Here is an 18,086-nt window from a genome sequence, read left to right as displayed (position 1 = left end):
TCACACCATCCTTACAGAGTGCTTTATATCAAGGCAAAGTTTAGGAGGCACACTAGTTATCTCAGCCTTGGTGTAAAACAATTAGTGAAGGGAACCCAGCCTTTAGGAGGTAGGTGTTAAGGGCAGAAAATTTAGTCCTCGAGGGTACTAGGGTAACAGAAAAGACCTAGCCACAGAGAAACAAAATTCAGTTATTATTATTTTTTGCTAAGTGCTTTGTGTATCAAGGTCAAAATAGGAGTAATGACAAAACTTATTCATGTTAAGCCTAGAGGATTATGGGATACAGGTTATATTTTTATGGTAACTGCGCTTTTACTTGGAAAACCTAGATAAACTTTTTTTTTTTTACAGTTAAAACCTTTTTATCTTACAGGAAATAAATGTTAACATGGAGAAAGATTTTAAGACTGACTCATCGTCATCTACCTATGCTCTTCAAAGTTCTTCAGAGACATTGTTTTCTATTCAGCTATTAGATTTCAGAACAAGTTTACTGGAAGCATTAGAAGAATTACGTATGAGAAGGGTAAGTACCTTTTTAAAATGCTATTTTAATCAGAAAACTTGATTTGCCCAGTCTTCTGTTTTGTGTTTTTGTTTAAAAATAAAAAAAGACCTAACAAAATAACCTCTTATTTAGAAAGAAGAAATATAGTCCAAATAATGAAGCAAAAGAGAAAAGGATAGGTTTAGTTGACATCAGGGAATGGGAAAGAAGAATTTATAAGCCAAAGCAAAAAATAGAACAGATTTTGAGATTGTTAAATGCTTGATAAATCAGCTAATATTTCTTGATTGCCTTGGAATACATAGGTGGCACTATAGTTAGATACTATGGATGATTAAAAAAACTATTCTTTAGGAGATTACATTTTTGTTAAGGTTATGAGTTAGGTACCTATGAAATGATTAAATGGAAACAAGGCAATACATGATTGACAAAATAAATGTATATAATAAGTGTTCTGAGTTCAAAGAATAAAATATTCTTAGTTTTAAAGTGATAACCCTGAGATGTTTAGGAAGGAGATATCTAGTACAGTATAAAATTGTAAAAGATGTTTTGTTTCAGCTGGAGATCTGTATTGTTTAAAACTGCTTAAAAGTATTTCATTTCTGAGACTCTTTGTGTATAAATTTAAAGAGTATGTTGTCAACTCTCTAAGACAGTTTGGAGTTGGTAAGATTTTAAAGAGAAGAAAAAAACTCAAACTATTTTAATGATTTAAGGATGAGGTCACCGTGAGGTTACTAGGATTTCTATATAACTGTGAAGGCAGAACAGAAGAGACAGAAAGAAGAATCAGTAGAATGTGGTGACATCTTGAAAATGAGCTATAAGTGAAGGAAAAAAAGAGATTGGAAACAACATTTTCATTATATGAACCTTGTTCTAGGATTCAGAAATACTGAAATTTGTTGTTGTAATAAGAAAACTTAATTACCACAATGTTCTTCCTATTAAAGCTTATCAAAATAACAAAAGTCTGCTTAACAAAGAAGAAATCTTGATAAAAAAGGATATCTGGATAAGCATTAAAAAGAACTAATTTTTATAAAATTAGCTTAAAATGGTATCTTTTCTAAGTAAAACAACTTTAGATAACTATTTAAAACTTTATATTCTGTTTTTTTATGTTTAAAACATTATATTTTGCTCTGTTTATGTTTCCAACTTGAAAAATAAGCTTCTTTTAAAAATCTTCTGAAAAATTTCAGGGTAGCAACAAGAACAGTGTTTTTAATAACCAAATGCAGGTGCATATACTATTTTTAATAACATTCCTCATTGAAAGGAGAACTTTATTCTTAAAAAGGGGGGATTTTCCCATTTTAATGGAAAAATATAGTCATTGATTTTTACATTTACCATAATGACAACGCTTTAGCCATATTGTTGGATTTTAATCCCCTCCCCATATTTTATTAGGAAAATTGTAAAAATACATAATAGTTAAAAGAATTTCACAGTGAATATCCATATACCAACTGTGGTAGGCAGAGTAATGGTACCCCAATGATGTCTACATTATAATCCTCAGAACCTCTGAATGTGTTACCTTACATGGCAAAAGGGACTTTGCAGATGTGTAAAGTTATGAATTTTGAGATGGAGGAATTATGCTGAATTATTCAGGTGGATCTAGTGCATTTATTCACAAGCGTTTTTATAAGAGGAAGGAAGGGTTATCAGAATCAGAGAAAAAGATGTGATGATAGAGCCAGGCAGCTGCGGCTCAGCGGTTGAGCGTTGACCTAGGATCCAGGAAAGCACAATTTGATTCCTGGTCAAGGCACATGCCCGGGTTTCAGGCTCAATCTCCAGTGGGGTGTGTGCAGGAGGAACTGATCAATGATTCTTTCTCATCATTGATGTTTCTATCTCTCTCTCTCCCTTTCCCTTGCTGTCTCCGAAATCAATAAAGACATATTTAAAAACAAAACAATGTGATGATAGAAGTAGGGGGCTAAGGAAAGTGTGAGAGAAAACTAGGCAATTAGTGGTATAGTATGTGGTGAAGCAGCATTTCAGTGCCCCATTAAATTAGTTATACTATGATTAGAATCATACCTCTTTATAATTATAATGATTTGTAGAATGTATGTATGTATACTGCATGGAAATCTGATAAAATAGATGTTATTCACATTGCTGAAAGGTAACATTATGACACGTTTCTACTACATTAGGAGTTTAATTTAACTTCATGCTTTCTATTAAAAATTATTTACTTTTTTCGGAACTTTTTATCTTCTATGCATTCTTCAAGCAGCTTTCAAAAATTATTAATAAAAATTCTTATCAAATTGTCAATGAGAAAAGATATATTAAATTTGGTAAGAAAATCCCATCTGTAACTTCAATAAAGTATCCAAGAATATAGAACCTTAAAAGTGTTTTTTTTATTAGCTGCCTTAGGACTACAAGGATTAAAGTGTTTTACAAAAACAATAAAAGAGGAGTAATTTGATGGTTTATTTACTCTTTATAACCTTTAGAAAGTGTCATGCTTTTTTTAAAGTGCTTGCTTCAGGCTGTAGTTTTACAAGATGGGCTGTGTATTGGTCAGGCCTCTTCAGTTCTTGACCCAGAACAGATTTAGGGACATAGCATGTGCAGCAGGCACATGTCCAAGCAGCCAAAACTGTAACTGGTACTTTTATTCTCTTTTTCAAACTCATAATCCACCTCCTACGAAATTGCCCAATTCAGTTTCTCATGTTGCCTAATAAAATACTTACTAATCACTCTTTCAGATAGTTTCTTGGTTTGATTAGCTACAAAGTATTCTAAGTAAACATTTCTAATATGCAGGGGTTAGCCTAAAAGTTCATACTTAAAAAAATCTCTTTCCTCCCCCTCACCACTGTTTTCATATTAGTCAACTTAATCTGTTACAATGATTTCTGAAATAGAAAAATATTAATATTAGAACATTCATAGCGATTCTTAAATTCTATTTTTTCATTCAGTAAATATTTCTAGGGTTTTTTTGAAATGTTCTACCAAATAATCAGAATATACTTGTATGTTTAAAATATGTAATATGATTTTGGGTGGTTTTCTAACTTCTGTGGGATACGAAAATTAAATTCTGAAGTTATTGAAGGAAAGGAATATGTATATCATAACAATCCATACTGTCATATAGAACCCACAGTCTTTTAAAGGCAATATAATGTGTGTTAAAGAGACTCAAGACAGATCACCTCGGCTTACCTAGTATGTGACTTTAGGCAAGTTACTTATCCTCTTGCTAACCCATTTTCTTCATCTCTAAAATGACAATGAAAAGAGTACCTACCTCATAAAATTATACCTAAGATTAAATCAATCAATGCACAGAAAGTGCTTAGAACAATATTTAAATCATTGTGAGGTTTCAGAACCCACTCTAGACGTTAAAAGAGAAGTATATAACCAGGCCTACATGAAGAGAGCAGTGTCTTGCACATTTTCAGTTCATCTGCACTTGCTCAGGGACAGTTCCTATTTTTCCCCCTGTGTATTGATCACATTTTCCTGTGGTTTCCTTTTTTTTTTTTTTTTTGCATGCTTTGTAATATTTTGTTTAAAACTAGATATGGCCATTTTGAATATGTGGCAACCCTGGAAATCAGGTTCCTCCCCCTCACCACGGTTGCTGCTTGTTATTGCTTGTTTCTGACATTTCTGAAATAATTTGGTAAAGTCTGAAGTTTTTGTCACGTGTGGCCACTGAAGTCATTGTGCTTTTTAGCTTATTTATCAGCTAGTGCTTTGTTTGACAGAGATTTCCTTAAATATATGGAACCAAAAGAAAAAGCAAAACACCTCCCAGTCTTTGCAGAAGGACTCTCTGTATGTGTGTTCAGACACACCTTCAACACTCAACCCAGCAGTTTCCAGGTTTGCCTCTTGAAGTTTTCAACTGAAGCTTTAGATTTCTTTAGTCATACATTGTGCTATGGCCTGGGCTAATTCTGGAGTATTACATTTTTTTAAATAAAATCATTTTCTACATAACTGCTCCTGCCTGGCTTTGGACCTTTCCCCTTTTTTTGTGCTGCTTCCTAGAGAGAGAGTCTGTCTTTGCAGCTCTATCTGCATGCAGATCCAGCTGTATCTCCCTCTTCTTGTTAGTGGGGTGGTTGCAGCAGGTGGGAGAGCAGGGGCATTCTCTACTGCTCTTATTAAGCCTGATTCTCAGGGTGGGGTCTTCACAAGAGTTTTGATCCCTCCGTCATATTTAATGCTGGACCTAGCATGTATTCCTGCCCCTCCTAGAGCTGTTTTATTTTCCTAGTCTTCTAGCTGCAGTGGGTTTCCACAGGCGCTCTCATGCCGTAGATTTTACCGCCCTTCCCCCTGTAGATTAGGCTTTTGTTCCTTAGGGGATAAGAAGACAGGTCTATCTAGGTAGGGTTTTCAGTGGTGGCTGTTGATTCCCTTTCCTTGTGTCATAGGGTTTTCACTAGTGTCCTTAGCTATAGTTTTTTGTTGTCCTTTCCCCTGCAGATTAAGGTTTTTGGTCTGGAGGGGAAATAGGAAAGATGGCTTATAGTTGTTGTTCTCCCCAGCCAGTGCCACCAGAGAAAGCTTCCTCAGGATTTCTCCCATCCTTCCCTATATGTACCTGGTGCATTTCCTGGGAAAAAAAGCCTGGTAGAAGGTATAAACTTCCTTATTTTGGGGGCCCTCAGGGGATTCACAGTCTTACACTAGCCCACATTCTACCTTTAGCAATTTATTAAGTTCTTTTAGCTGAGGTTTGTTGTCAGTACTCAGTGGCTTATATCCCAGGTAAGCAAATGCTGTGGTTCTGTTCTCCCTGCATCTGTCCAGATTTTGGATGACTTGGTTGACCTGAGACTTCTTTTCTCTGATGGATTTGTCTATTTAATTTGCAATTTGTCTAACGTTTTTCTTGTAAGGGTGGGAACATGCTCTTTTTATCTCTATAGAAAGAGCTAAAACTGGAAGATTTAAAGTCCTAATTTTCCTAGTATCTTTCTTCTTTTTGACTTAGGAAGCAGAAATTCAATATGAAGAGCAGATTGGTAAAATTATTGTGGAGACACAGGAACTTAAATGGCAAAATGTGAGTATGTTTTTTCTCAGATTAGCATTCTTAGCATCTATTTAAAAATGTATTCTAATCTTTAATTGCAAAGTTAATTTTTAAATTTCCTAAACATATTCTGAGTATTGAGCATCATTTTAAAAAAAGTCTCAAGAAAATTCACACTAAAGCTGTTAACATTTGGGTTTCTAGAAAATTGAGAATAATTTTTATTCAGGCTTTCTGATAAGAAAATAACTAAGAATAATACTGAGTATAATGCTGAAAACTGTAAATTCACATCTGAGAAATATATTGTGTGTTTTAGAGGAGCCAAAATATTTTTTAAGAAGTAAAACCTCAGGACTCTACATGGGTTCCTAGGTTGTTGTTACATACTGTAACCAAATATAAAGAAAGAGTATCAGATCTGATTTCCTCTCTAGCCTTATCTCTACAAAAGCATTTTTATAGTGCTTCTCGTGCCTTTCTACCAAAGTAATCTTAACAGCTAAATATTGAAAGATTAATTATGATGTTCCTTCCTCTCACTATTTGGCAATATTGAAACAAGAACAGGAGATAACATGTAAGAATCAGAATTCAAGTGACAGAGGGTAATTATTAAAAATTAGCTATAAAAATTAAAGTATTTAAAAGTAATTGCTAACTTCTGGAGAAATAAAAGTTGTATGAGAATAGTAATGTAATTGTGGTACACTATAACTCTGCATTGAATAAAATTGCATAGTCATACTAGTAAAGATACTATTGCTTTAAGCCACAATTTTTATATAACTCTGTTGGAAGAAGGAGGGAGGAGATGTAGGTTAATGGCTGTACAAGAAAGCTAAACTCCCAACTATCATAATAGGAGATCAGTAGATAAATTTTTAAATTGTTAAATTAACATATATTTAGAAACATGGAGTCAAATAACAAATATTTGAAAGTGGTTGCTACTTTTATGCCTAATTTTTTTAAATTATGAGAATTAATAGAAGAAAAAATTTAAAGTTATCTTGAATCTGAAGGACAGAACACAACTTCTACCAAAAAAGGTGGGAGAGGGAAGGAAAAAAAAGAAATGGAATCATGTATGCAGATTTAAAAAAAAAAAAAAAGTCCTGTGGCAGAGTAAAATCTCTCACATTTCTCTTAGCAATATTTTTTCTGATGTATCTCCTTGGGTAAGGGAAACAAAAGAAAAAATAAACAAATGGGACTGCATTAAACAAGAAGTTTTTGCATAGCAAAGGAAACCATCAACAATGAAAAGACAACCTATTGGATGGGAGAAGATATTTGCCAGTGATACATTAGATAAGGGGTTACTATCCAAAATTTATAAAGAACTTATATAACTCAACACCATAAAAACAATCCATTTAAAAAAAATGGGTAAAGGACCTGAACAGACACTTCTCCAAAGAGGACAGGCAGATGGCCAAGAGACATATGAAAAGATGCTTAATGTCACTAATCATCAAAGAAATGAAAACTAAAACCATAATGAGTTATCATTGGCTGTCAGAATGGCTATTATCAGTAAATCAACAAACAACAAGTGTTGGTGTGGATGTGGAGAAAAGGGAGCCCTCATGCACTGCTGTTGGGAATGCAGACTGGTGCAGCCACTGTGGTAAACAGTATGGAGGATCCTCAAGAAATTAAAAATGGAATTGCCTTATGATCCAGTGATTCCTCTTCTGAGTATGTATCCAAAGAAACTGAAAACACTAAGTCAAAAGAATATGTGCACCCTTATGTTTGTTGCAGCAGCATTTACAATTGCCAGGCTGTGGAAGCAGCCCAAGTACCCATCAGTAGACGAGTGGATAAAAAGTGGGGGTACATTTACACAATGGAATACTACTCAGCTATAATAAAGAATGAAATGTTAATATTTGTGACAGCATGGGTAGATTTATGCTAAGTGAAATCAGTCAGACTGAGAAATACCAGATGATTTCACTTATATGTGGCATCTAAAGAACAGAATAAACGAACAAACAAAATTGAAACAGGCTGATAGATACAGAGAACAGACTAATGGTAGCCAGACGGGAGGGGAGTTGGGGGCCTGGGGGGAAAAGGCAAAAGGACTAAAAAATACAAAATGGTAGTTACAAAATAGTCACGGGGATGTAAAGTACAGCATAGAGAATATTGTCAATAATATTGTGATAACTATGTACAGTGCCAAGTGGGTACATGAACTATCGGGGAACACTTTGTAAAATATATGATTGTCTAACCACTATGCTGTGCACCTGAAAGTAATACAAAGTAATAGTGGATGTAAACTGTAATTGAAAAATAAAATTTTAAAAATGCCCTGTGATAGTTTTGGTTTTGTGAAAACTTATTTCAGTGCACTTAAAGAATCATATGTTGCTGTTTGAACATTTGTGCTTAGATAATAAAATTGGTTTCTTTGAAAACGTTAAGACTGTAGTGTGCTTGTTATAAGGAATGTTAATTTTAATAACTTTCGATGAAAGATATTTTCTTGAAGAAAGCTTTGGAGCAAGCAACTGGAAGCAAAATAATTGTATGCTGATTCCGTGACAGTTAAAAAATCATAAAATTGGTTTAAAGTTACATTTCAAGAACACGAAATTATATATGCAAAAAATGTTTAACTTTCATTTATGTAGTGAAGCCAATTAAAGTTTAAACGGAAAGAGTTGCTAGAATTTGTCTTAACTTTTCATCATTTTTTAAAATAGGAAACTCTTCAGAATCAAAAGGAAACATTAGCAAAACAACACAAAGAAGCAATGGCAGTTTTTAAAAAGCAGGTAATTTCATAAGGATACACAAACACTGTGATTTTAAATACAGCATTCTCCCCACCCCCTTCATGAATGTTGTAAATTGTTCTCCATATACACTGAAGACACACACGAAAAGGTATTATTGAAAGCAGGAAATGAATAAGGTTATTTTGAATCATAACTGATAATAAAGAATATAGTAGAATGAGTTATGGAGAGAAATTGGGAAAATTTTCTTGGAGATGCATTTTTATCTCTCCTGAATAAATTAGGTTAGTGATGTGTGTGTTCTTTTTCTTTCTCTTCCTTTTCCCCTTCCTCTGTTTAATTAGGGTATCCTAGGACCTTACCTTTTCAGCACTACTCCTTTACCTAAGCTAGAATTATAACACTGATGAAAAGCAGAGATGCAAGGAGGGAGATGTAAAAGATGAGGGATGTGATTATTATGCACTGAAGCCTCCGTAAATATTAACCATCAGCAACTAAGAAAGACTAGTAGAAAAATAGAAAAAAGGAAAAGATTTAAAAGAATTGAATAGCTACTCTTTTGTTATTTTCAATTTTAAAGCTCTTCTTTACAAGCTCAAATTTCTCTTTCAGTCCCTAGTTAGAAAATGTAAGTGTAAGTAATGTGTTCATGGAAAATATCCTCTGGAAGTGTTTTTTCTTGTAGCCTTTCCAACATTACTGCTTTTTTAATTCCTTTTTTTCTTTCCTTTCTTTTTGTCTTCATCTCCATGTAGGTGTGTTTGTTTTGAAAAATGAATGTATAAAAAGAAATAAACCTATACAATATAATTACTAGTGGGTTAATGTCATTGGCAATTCACGCTGTAGCATAGATTTATTTAAACAGATGATAAACTTTTTTTCTTTTAGTCTGAGATTGACCTCACCAAAGTTATGGGAGTTTTTGTATGTTTGTTTGTTTTTAATCCTCATCAGAGGATTTTTTCCCATTTTTTTCAGAGAGAATGGAAGGTGAGGAGAGAGAGAGAAACATCCATTGGTTGCCTTCCAACATACCCCAGCCGGGGATTGAGCCAGCAACCAAGGTATGTGCCCTTGGTCAGAAACGAACCCCAGGACCCTTCAGTCCTCAGGCGGATGCTCTAACCACTGAGCAGAAACGGCTAGGTCAGTTATGGGAGTTTTAATTGAAGGGCAAGGAAGCAGAAACCAAATGGATAGCATAGCCTTCTAGCAGAGAGCAAGTCTTTGCCTCTGTTTTTCACAAGGGATTTTGAGCAAGATAAGAATATCCAGATAATTGGAAGAATAGAAGAGAGAGTGCTCTTGGGTTCTTTTTATTTTGTTTTCTTTCTTCTTTTTTTTTAAAGAAAGGATTCTCTAATATAATGAGAAATATGGAAAATGAGATGGAGAAGTTCCACAGAAAAATTTTATTAACAACTTTGCCTAGTATCCTTGCAGTGCTTGAAATATTTAATTAGTTTTCTTTGGTATGCTCACTTTAGTTTTCCTGTTTTAAAATGTCATTATTTATTAGACTGCCATATGCATTTTAAAAATTTTCAGAAAATACTGTCAATGCAAATACAAATGGTATTTATATCATAAAAGTATGCCCTTAGAAAATGTTATGCTATTATTTATGAGTAGGTGGCAAATTACTGAAATATTTAAGAAACAAACTTCTGGAGGTCAAAACTAAACTTTCATGGATGATTGTTGTCTCTAATCAGTGTGATTAAATTGTTCATTTCCTTTGGTGACTGGCTTTTTCCTCCCTTTCATATCTTTTAGTATTTTATTTTCTCATTGTAAAAGTAGCATATATACATTATATTAAGTTCAAACAATAATCATGTAAAATATATAATCTTACTGATCAGTGTAAATCACTGTTAACAGTTTACTTACCTGTCTTTTAATTTTTATAATTGTTTGTAGTTGCAAATGAAGATGTGTGCCTTGGAAGAAGAAAAGGTATTAATTAACTTTTTAATAATTTAAAGCATAGTTAAATGTATTTAAGTATCAGTTGTTCCCCATAGTGAAAGGAGCATTAGTAATAAACTAATGGAGACTGTTAATTACTTAATATTAGAAAGGACCCAAGGGAATCATGTTGCTCGGATACTGTTATTTTACAAATGAGAATATTGAGACCTAGCAAGATTAAATGACTTGCTGAAGTTCAGGCTCCCATTGTGAAGTGGCGAAGTTGGGGCTAAACCCAGATCTCTGCAGCCCCCAAATTAGTGCTCTTTCTACTCTACTGCAATTAAATAATACATTTTTTAGTGCTCTTTTCAATGTAATTACCTTCTTTAAAAAACATTAAAATGATTGGCACCTGGGTGCCAACCAACTGGAAAAGAAGACACAACTCCAAACAATCCTAGAAATTCATCTGGCATTAACTATTTTCTCTAGCTATCTAATAGTTAATACATGTTTTGAGTATATCAGTGAACATGTCATTTATAACATCAGCAATTTATAGTTCGTTATTTTTAGCAAAAGACCTTCTTTTAAAAATTCTCCCATATCCTTAAATTTATAAGACAGATGTACCTGTATCTTATTAATTAGAATATATTTGTTCTAGCTATATGAATTCAGGAATGCTCTACTGATAAAATTTGTTGTTACAAGATTTTTCATTTCATGATATTTATAATCTTATAAAGGACTTACTATAATTTTAGTCTTTTGAATCATTAGAAATTTAAGTTGTGCAGATACAAGTGTAAAGCCTGTGAACTATTATGTTTAAAGTAGAGATTTTGGTTCTTGAGCTCTTATATTTCCCCATTAATAATATCATTTACATTGGAGAGTACTGAAATACAGTTTTTTACTTAAAGGGAAAATATCAACTTGCTACAGAAATAAAAGAAAAAGAAATAGAAGGATTGAAGGAAACATTAAAAGCATTACAGGTAAAATAACAAGTATTGCTTAAAAAGTAATTTGGCATTTTAGCATTGTATCAGTAAAACATCATTAAACATGTAAGCTAGCAAAGCAAAGCTAATATATCACCTATGATATATAATTCAGTACTTTTCCCCTGAGAGTCTTGAATTTCAAATTGAAGGATTTTTACTTCATTTTTTATTTTAAAAAGAAATATTAGAATAACTTTCATTATTTTTATAGTAATATAATTAGATATATATTATTTTTAATACTTTATAGATGAGGAAAACAAGTCAGGCCTGTATATTATGACAGATTCACACATGGTTCTGAAAATTTAAAATATCATTAATTGAGTCATTATTATTTGCTAAATAATGTGCTTATTTTCTGTAAATACAAAGATGGAGAAAACAGCACATTGCCCTTAAGTTGTTCATGGTCTCATAGAGAATACAGAGGCGTATAGCTAATGACGATTCTATATGTATATATATTGGAGGTCTATGTGCCTAGCACTGCTCTAAGACTCGGGGTACAGCAATGAATACAAAGGACAAAAATCTCTGCCCTGTGGGCTTACATTCGAATAAGGAAGACAAACATTCAAATGAGATTAAAAGATAAAATAAAGATTGTTGGGAGGGAAGATAGATGATTTCAAAGTATCATCCTAAAGATAACAGTAACTAGAGAGAGAAAATATATTTTTACAGTGGAAGGATCCTGATGGTCACTACCTTGTTCAGGTAATTCACACCATAGTGTGGACTTGTTTAAGGAGATGATAAACTTTCTTCCTTTAGTCTGATTAAGGCAGTACAAGGGTTCCCTTTTCTCACCTTATCTTTTTTTGTCACAGCCATTCTAATAGGTGTGAGGTGATACCTCATTGTGGGTTTGATTTACGTTTCCCTGATGATGAGTGATGTCGAGCACATTTTCATATACCTGTTGGCTGTTTATGTCTTCTTTTGAGAAGTGTGTATTCAGGTCCTCAGCCCATTTGTTTTGTGTGTGTGTGGGGGGGGGGGGGGGTGGTGTTTTTGCTATTGAGTATATGAATTCCTAATATATTTTGTATATTAACTCCAAATACATTTATAGTTTTGTAGATAGTTCTCTCATTCTATAAGTTGCCTTTTCACTCTGTGGATTATTTCCTTTGCCGTGCAGAAGCTTTTTAGTTTTAAACAATCCCAGTCCCACTTGCCTGTTTTTGCTTTTGTTGCCTGTGCTTTGGGTGTTATATACAAAAAAAAATAATTGCCTAGACTGATGTCAGGAAGCTCTTTTAATTCATTTTGAGTTGATTTTTATAATGATGTAAGATTTTGTATATGGTGGCCCAATTTCGGTCTTCTGAATGTGGCTATCCAACACCATGCATTGCAGACTGCCTTTTCCTCATTATGTATTCTTGGCATTCGTGTTGCAGATCAGTTGGCTGTAGGTGCATGGATTTATTTCTGGGCTCTGTTCTGTTCCATTGGTCAAGATGTCTGTTTTTATGCCATTATCATACTGTTTCGATTACTGTAGTTTTGAAATTTATTTTGAAATCAGCAATTATGATGCTGGCAGTTTTGTCTTGTTCAGGATTGCTTTGTCTACTCAGGGTCTTTTGTGGTACAATATGAATTTTAGGATTGTTTTTTCTATTTCTGTAGAGATTGGCACTGTGATTTTGATAGGGACTGCATTGAATCTGTAGATCACTTTGGGTAATATGGACATCTTAACAATATTAATTCTTGCATCCATGAACACACGATGTCTTTCCATTTATCTGTGTCTTCAAATTTCCTTCATCAGTAATTCATAATACTCAGTGTACAAGTCTTTTTCCACTTTGATTAAATTTATTCCTAAATATGTTATTCTTTTTATTGCTATTGTGAATTTGCTTTTTTTTTTTAAAATTTCCTTTTTGGTTATCTTGTGTGTTTTTTTGTATATAGAAATGTGGCTCATTTTTGTATGTTGATGCTGTGTCCTGCAATTTTAATGAATTTATTTATTGATTCTAACAGTATTTTTTTGTTGTCCTTAGAGTTTTCTACATATATGAATATGTCATCTTCAAACAGATAATTTTACTTCTTCCTGCCTGATTTGGTGCCTTTTTTCCCTTATGCAGTTGCTCTGCCAAGGACTTCTAGTACTGTGCTGAATAGAAGTGATGAGAGTAGGTGCCCTTGTCGTATACTGGATTGATTATGATTTCTACTGTGGGCTTTTTATTTATGACCTTAATTGTATTTGGGTAACTTCCTTGTATAGCTGTTTTGATGAGAGGTTTAATTATGAATGGATAATGAATTTTGTCAAAGGCTTTTTCTGCATCTTTTGAGATGAAAATTGTTATTTTTCATCTGTTAATGTGGTAAATACCACATTAATTGATTTGCTGTTGAACCATCCTTGCAGCACAGGGATAAATCCTACTTGGTCATGGTGTATGATCCTTTTAATGTGCTATTGAATTCAGTTTGCTAGAATTTTACTGAAAATTTTTGCATCCATGTTTATCATGGATATTGTTCAACATTTTTTTTTTTGGTCTTGTGATATCTTTATATGTCTTTGGTATCAGAGTTTCTAAGTATTTCTTCTTTCATATTTTGGAAGAATTTAAGAAGGATTGGTATTAATTTTTACTTGAATATTTGGTAGCATTCACCCATGAAGCCATCTGGTCCTGGCCTTTTCTTTCTTTTTTTAAATCCTCACCTGAGGATATGTTTTTATTGATTTTTAGAGGGAGAAGAAGGGAGAGAGAAACATCGATGGGAGAAACTCTGAGCAGTTGCCTTTTGCATGTACCTGGACTAGGAATTGAACCCTCCACCTTTTGATGTACAGGACGACATTCTAACTGAGCCACCTGGCCAGGGCCTGGGCTTTTCATTGTTGGGAGATTTTAAATTACTGATTCAATTTCCTCATTTATTATTGGTATGTTCAGGTTATTTCATATTTCTTTAGTTTCTAGAAATTTATCACTTTCTTCTAGGTTGTCCAGTTTGTTCACATTGTAATTGTTCATAATAGTCTCCTGTGGTCTGTTTTATTTCTGAGGCATCCATTGTAATGTTTCCCATTCATTTATGATTTTACTTATTTCAGTCTTTTTTTATATATTTTTATTTTAATTTTTATTATTATTTTTTAATCCTCACCTGAGGATATTTTTTCCATTGCTTTTCAGAGGGGGAGGGAGGGAAGTGGGGGGGAGAGAGAGGCGGGGGAGGAACATCTATGTGAGAGAGACACATCGATTGGTTGCCTCCCACACATACCCCAACTGGGGCCACGTATCGAGCCTGCAACTGAGGTATGTGCTCTTGGCCAGAATCAAATCCAGGACCCTTCAGTCCGCAGGCTGATGCTCTAACCACTGAGAAAACCAGCTAAGGGTTTATATATTTTTATTGATTTTTTTTTTAGAGAGAGAGGAAGGGAGAGGGAGAGAGAGATACATTGATGTGAGAGTGAAACATTGATTGGCTGTCTCCTGCATGCCCTCTACTGCTGATGGAGCCCTCACCCCGGGCATATGCCCTGACTGGAATCGAACTGGCAACCTTTTGGTGCATGGGACAATGCCCAACCAACTGAGCCATACCAACCAGGGCTACACCTTCTTAATTGTATCCAGAGCTTTTCCAGAGCTATATTTTCATTCGTAGGTAGTTGTTAGTGTGTGTGTGTGTGTGTGTGTGTGTGTGTGTGTGTGTGTGTGTGTGTAAGTGCGTAAGTGTAAGGGCTGGGACCTCCTAGTCTTCTATCATGCTATCACTCCCATGAATTCTTTATATGTCTCACAAATAAGCCCTTGCTGTCTGTATTCTGAACTTCAAATAGTTTCTTCAGTTTGTCATTTGTGCTTGATTTTGTTTTGGATTTTTGTTTAGTTTTTGCTATGAATTATTTTTTTAATGGCATTTAGAGTTTGTAATGGTTAGAAAGGCTTTTACCAGTCTAAAGTTATAAAGGGATTTGCCCATGTTTTCTTTTATTGTTTCCTGTGTACTAAAATTTTACATTACATCTCTGATGACTTGATGTTTATTTTTGTAACAGAGTATGAGATATGGATCTAAGTCTGTATTTTTCTAGATTGTTATCCAGTTGTCTTAACATTGTTTAGATTCTCTTCATTTGAGTTGTTAGGCAGTTTTTATTTTGGATTTCTTTGTTACTTTGATGTAACAAAGTGAATAAAAATTAAGTACAAGAAAATGTCAATGAGTTCCAAGAAGAATGTTTTCAGTAAAAATAAGGAAAATGGATTTCATGTCTCAGATTGGATGAACAAGAGGCAGGAAAATATTAGTGATATAGTAAAGAATCTTTGTATCTTGTTTCAACAACAACAAACAAAGTAGAAAGTGATTAAAAACTGTAGGAAAATAGATGACTGTATAATTAAGGCATAAAGCATATTAAAATTTGGGATGGTTTTGAGCAGTTGATGGAGTATAAGAAGAGAGAAGATAGTTAGGTCCTGACCCTAGTAAAATCATCCTTCATGTAGCATGTTGGATCTGTAGAGAAGGAAATGTAGTATTAGTACCCTGTTGGGTTCTTCATAAACAATATTTACATTGATTGTAATAATGTAAACACTGTTGGCTTACATTTTTTATAATTAACTTATAAATAAAGCATGGAAGACTTAATTATGGCTACAGAACAAAACTTAAATGTTACTAACCTTGCTGATGAAAAAGTCAAGGTGTGGTAAAATGAAGTTGAATCCTTTAAAGTTGATGGAACAAGAAATAGAGGTTTAAGTCTCCTAAAGTTTATATATTTTAGTGATTCTTATCATGCCTCAGATATCCAGTTTAAAGTAATCCTGCTAGGTGAACTTTTTTCCTTATGATTTATAGAAATTAAAAAATTGTTCTTATAATAAACAGAAATTACCATTGTAGCTGTTGTAAAAGACTTTCTAATTGTCTTCTTACAGTGTCTTGAACCAGGCATAAATAATCCCTTGTTTTGTCTAATTTCTTATTTCTTGGTAAATCTTGAAAAAGTATTACATTTTTTTCTACTAAAATTTTGGCCCTACAATGATGGTTAATTTTGACACATAAAATAGTAGTAGATAATAAATTCAGGATTAGAGTGAAAGTCTTCTGAATTTTCTTTTTCTAGGTTACCTTTGCCCTTTTACTTTTCTTTTGCCTGTATGTCTTAAAAAATACTCCGATCTCATCCAGTCTCATGTCTTTAAAATGGGATCTACATGCAGAGGACTTCCAAAGCTAGTTCCAAAGCCAGCCTGGATTGACTAGATGTCTAAAAGACATCTCAAACTTGACATGCTCAAGACCAAGTTCCTAAAATCTCCCTCTCCTAAAAACTCACTTCTTTGCCTTTTCTTTCCTCATTAATTACAACTCCCTTTTCTCTGTTGCAGATTTTTCCAGCTTTCCTCTCAGAGGGCATCCAGAGTCTGACCACTGTCGCTGTGTCCATTACTCACACCCTAGTTCTCTTTCACCATCCTTTGCGTCAGGATTATTTCAGTAGTTTATGGTGGTTCCCCTGCTTCCACCGCCGTTCTCCTTTAGCATTAACATAACAGTGATCCTTTAAGAGTTAAGTCAGGCTTGGAACTCTTCAGTGGCTTCCTGCCTCACTCAGCACAAACGACTAAATCTCATCATGCATTACAAGACCTACAATGGTTTTGGCCATCCCACTTCCCCTCCTACTCTTCTCCGAACTCCTTTTTTTTACTCTTCCTCCCCTTGCTTACTCCCTTACAGCCACATTGGCTTTCTTGCTGTTCTTTGAACACACCAGACATTTTCCCACCTTAGTGTCTTTGTACTTCCTGGAATACTCAAAACTTCTCTTAAGTCTTTACTCAAAAGTTGCCCTCTCAAGACTTTTGCGGCCATCCTATGTAATTGCTTTTCCTGATTTTTTATTTTTTAGCACTTATCAATATCTAATAGGCAATATATCTTATTTATATTGCTTATTATCTACCTTCCCCAGAATTTAAGCTCGACAGATTTTTTTGGCCCAATATTGTACCCTCAGTGTCTACATCAATGCTTTCCTTATAGTAAGCATTCAATAGTGTTAAAGAAATCACACATAATCCATTCCACCAAAATGAAATAAAATTATCAGCTTGTTCAAGGCAGTGTGCTAAAAAATTTATTTCATAGGAATGTGAAGTCATTATTTTTGCTTAGAATTTAACAAATATAAGCAGGATTTAAGAAAATGAGCACTCATGCATAGCTGATTGGGTTTAACTTGGTCAGCTACTCTGGAGGCCTGTGTAAAATTGTTAAAAGTCTGTACACATGAACAAAACTTAGGAATTCAGCTCCTTGGAATTTATCTGCTAAAATGAATAACTATATAGAGTTCTTGGTTCAAGCATGTTTATTTTAGAATAGTTTCATAAAGATGAAAACGGTAAACTTACAAAAATGAGAGTGATGTGGTAAACTAGGGTATAGACAGTGGAACACTATGTAGCCATTAAAAAGTTATGTCGTAGGCTAATTTGACATAGAAATGTGTTTGTTATATATTAGGTAAAAATAGGGTACCAAATAGTACATATTATTATTCCTCTCCCACTGTTTCTCTTTTAAAGTATAAATGCATAGAAATATTTGTTAGAACCAAAATATTAATGATTGCAATTTCTGAGTTGTGAGATGATTTGTTTAAAACAACTTTATCCTTTATGCTTTATTCCTATCCCTAATCTATTTTTATCAAATTTTTCTTCAATGAAGAGCTAATAATAAGTAACAAACTTTCTTAGATCGCTCTTGCTATCCCTCTTTCTTTCTTTTTCTTCATAGTAGTTGTCACTCTCTAA

General features: G+C 33.7%; 1 protein-coding gene across 1 annotated transcript in view; it reads left to right on the top strand.

The window, feature by feature from the left end:
- Window positions 1-388: 388 nt before the first annotated feature.
- The window catches only part of CCDC73 (coiled-coil domain containing 73), a 57,716-nt gene continuing 40,018 nt past the window's right edge, over window positions 389-18,086 (top strand). The window contains exons 1-5 of the mRNA XM_016206189.2: window positions 389-529; window positions 5,514-5,585; window positions 8,279-8,350; window positions 10,244-10,279; window positions 11,164-11,238. Coding sequence (XP_016061675.2) covers window positions 392-529; window positions 5,514-5,585; window positions 8,279-8,350; window positions 10,244-10,279; window positions 11,164-11,238 — 393 coding nt within the window. The 5' untranslated portion in view covers window positions 389-391. The remainder of the gene's footprint in view (window positions 530-5,513; window positions 5,586-8,278; window positions 8,351-10,243; window positions 10,280-11,163; window positions 11,239-18,086) is intronic.

The sequence above is a fragment of the Miniopterus natalensis genome, chromosome 11 (assembly GCF_054644295.1).
Source record: "Miniopterus natalensis isolate mMinNat1 chromosome 11, mMinNat1.hap1, whole genome shotgun sequence".
In the NCBI taxonomy this organism is placed as follows: Eukaryota; Metazoa; Chordata; class Mammalia; order Chiroptera; family Miniopteridae; genus Miniopterus; species Miniopterus natalensis.
Note: the sequence above shows the minus strand (reverse complement) of the source record. Positions and strands in the feature narration are given on the sequence as shown.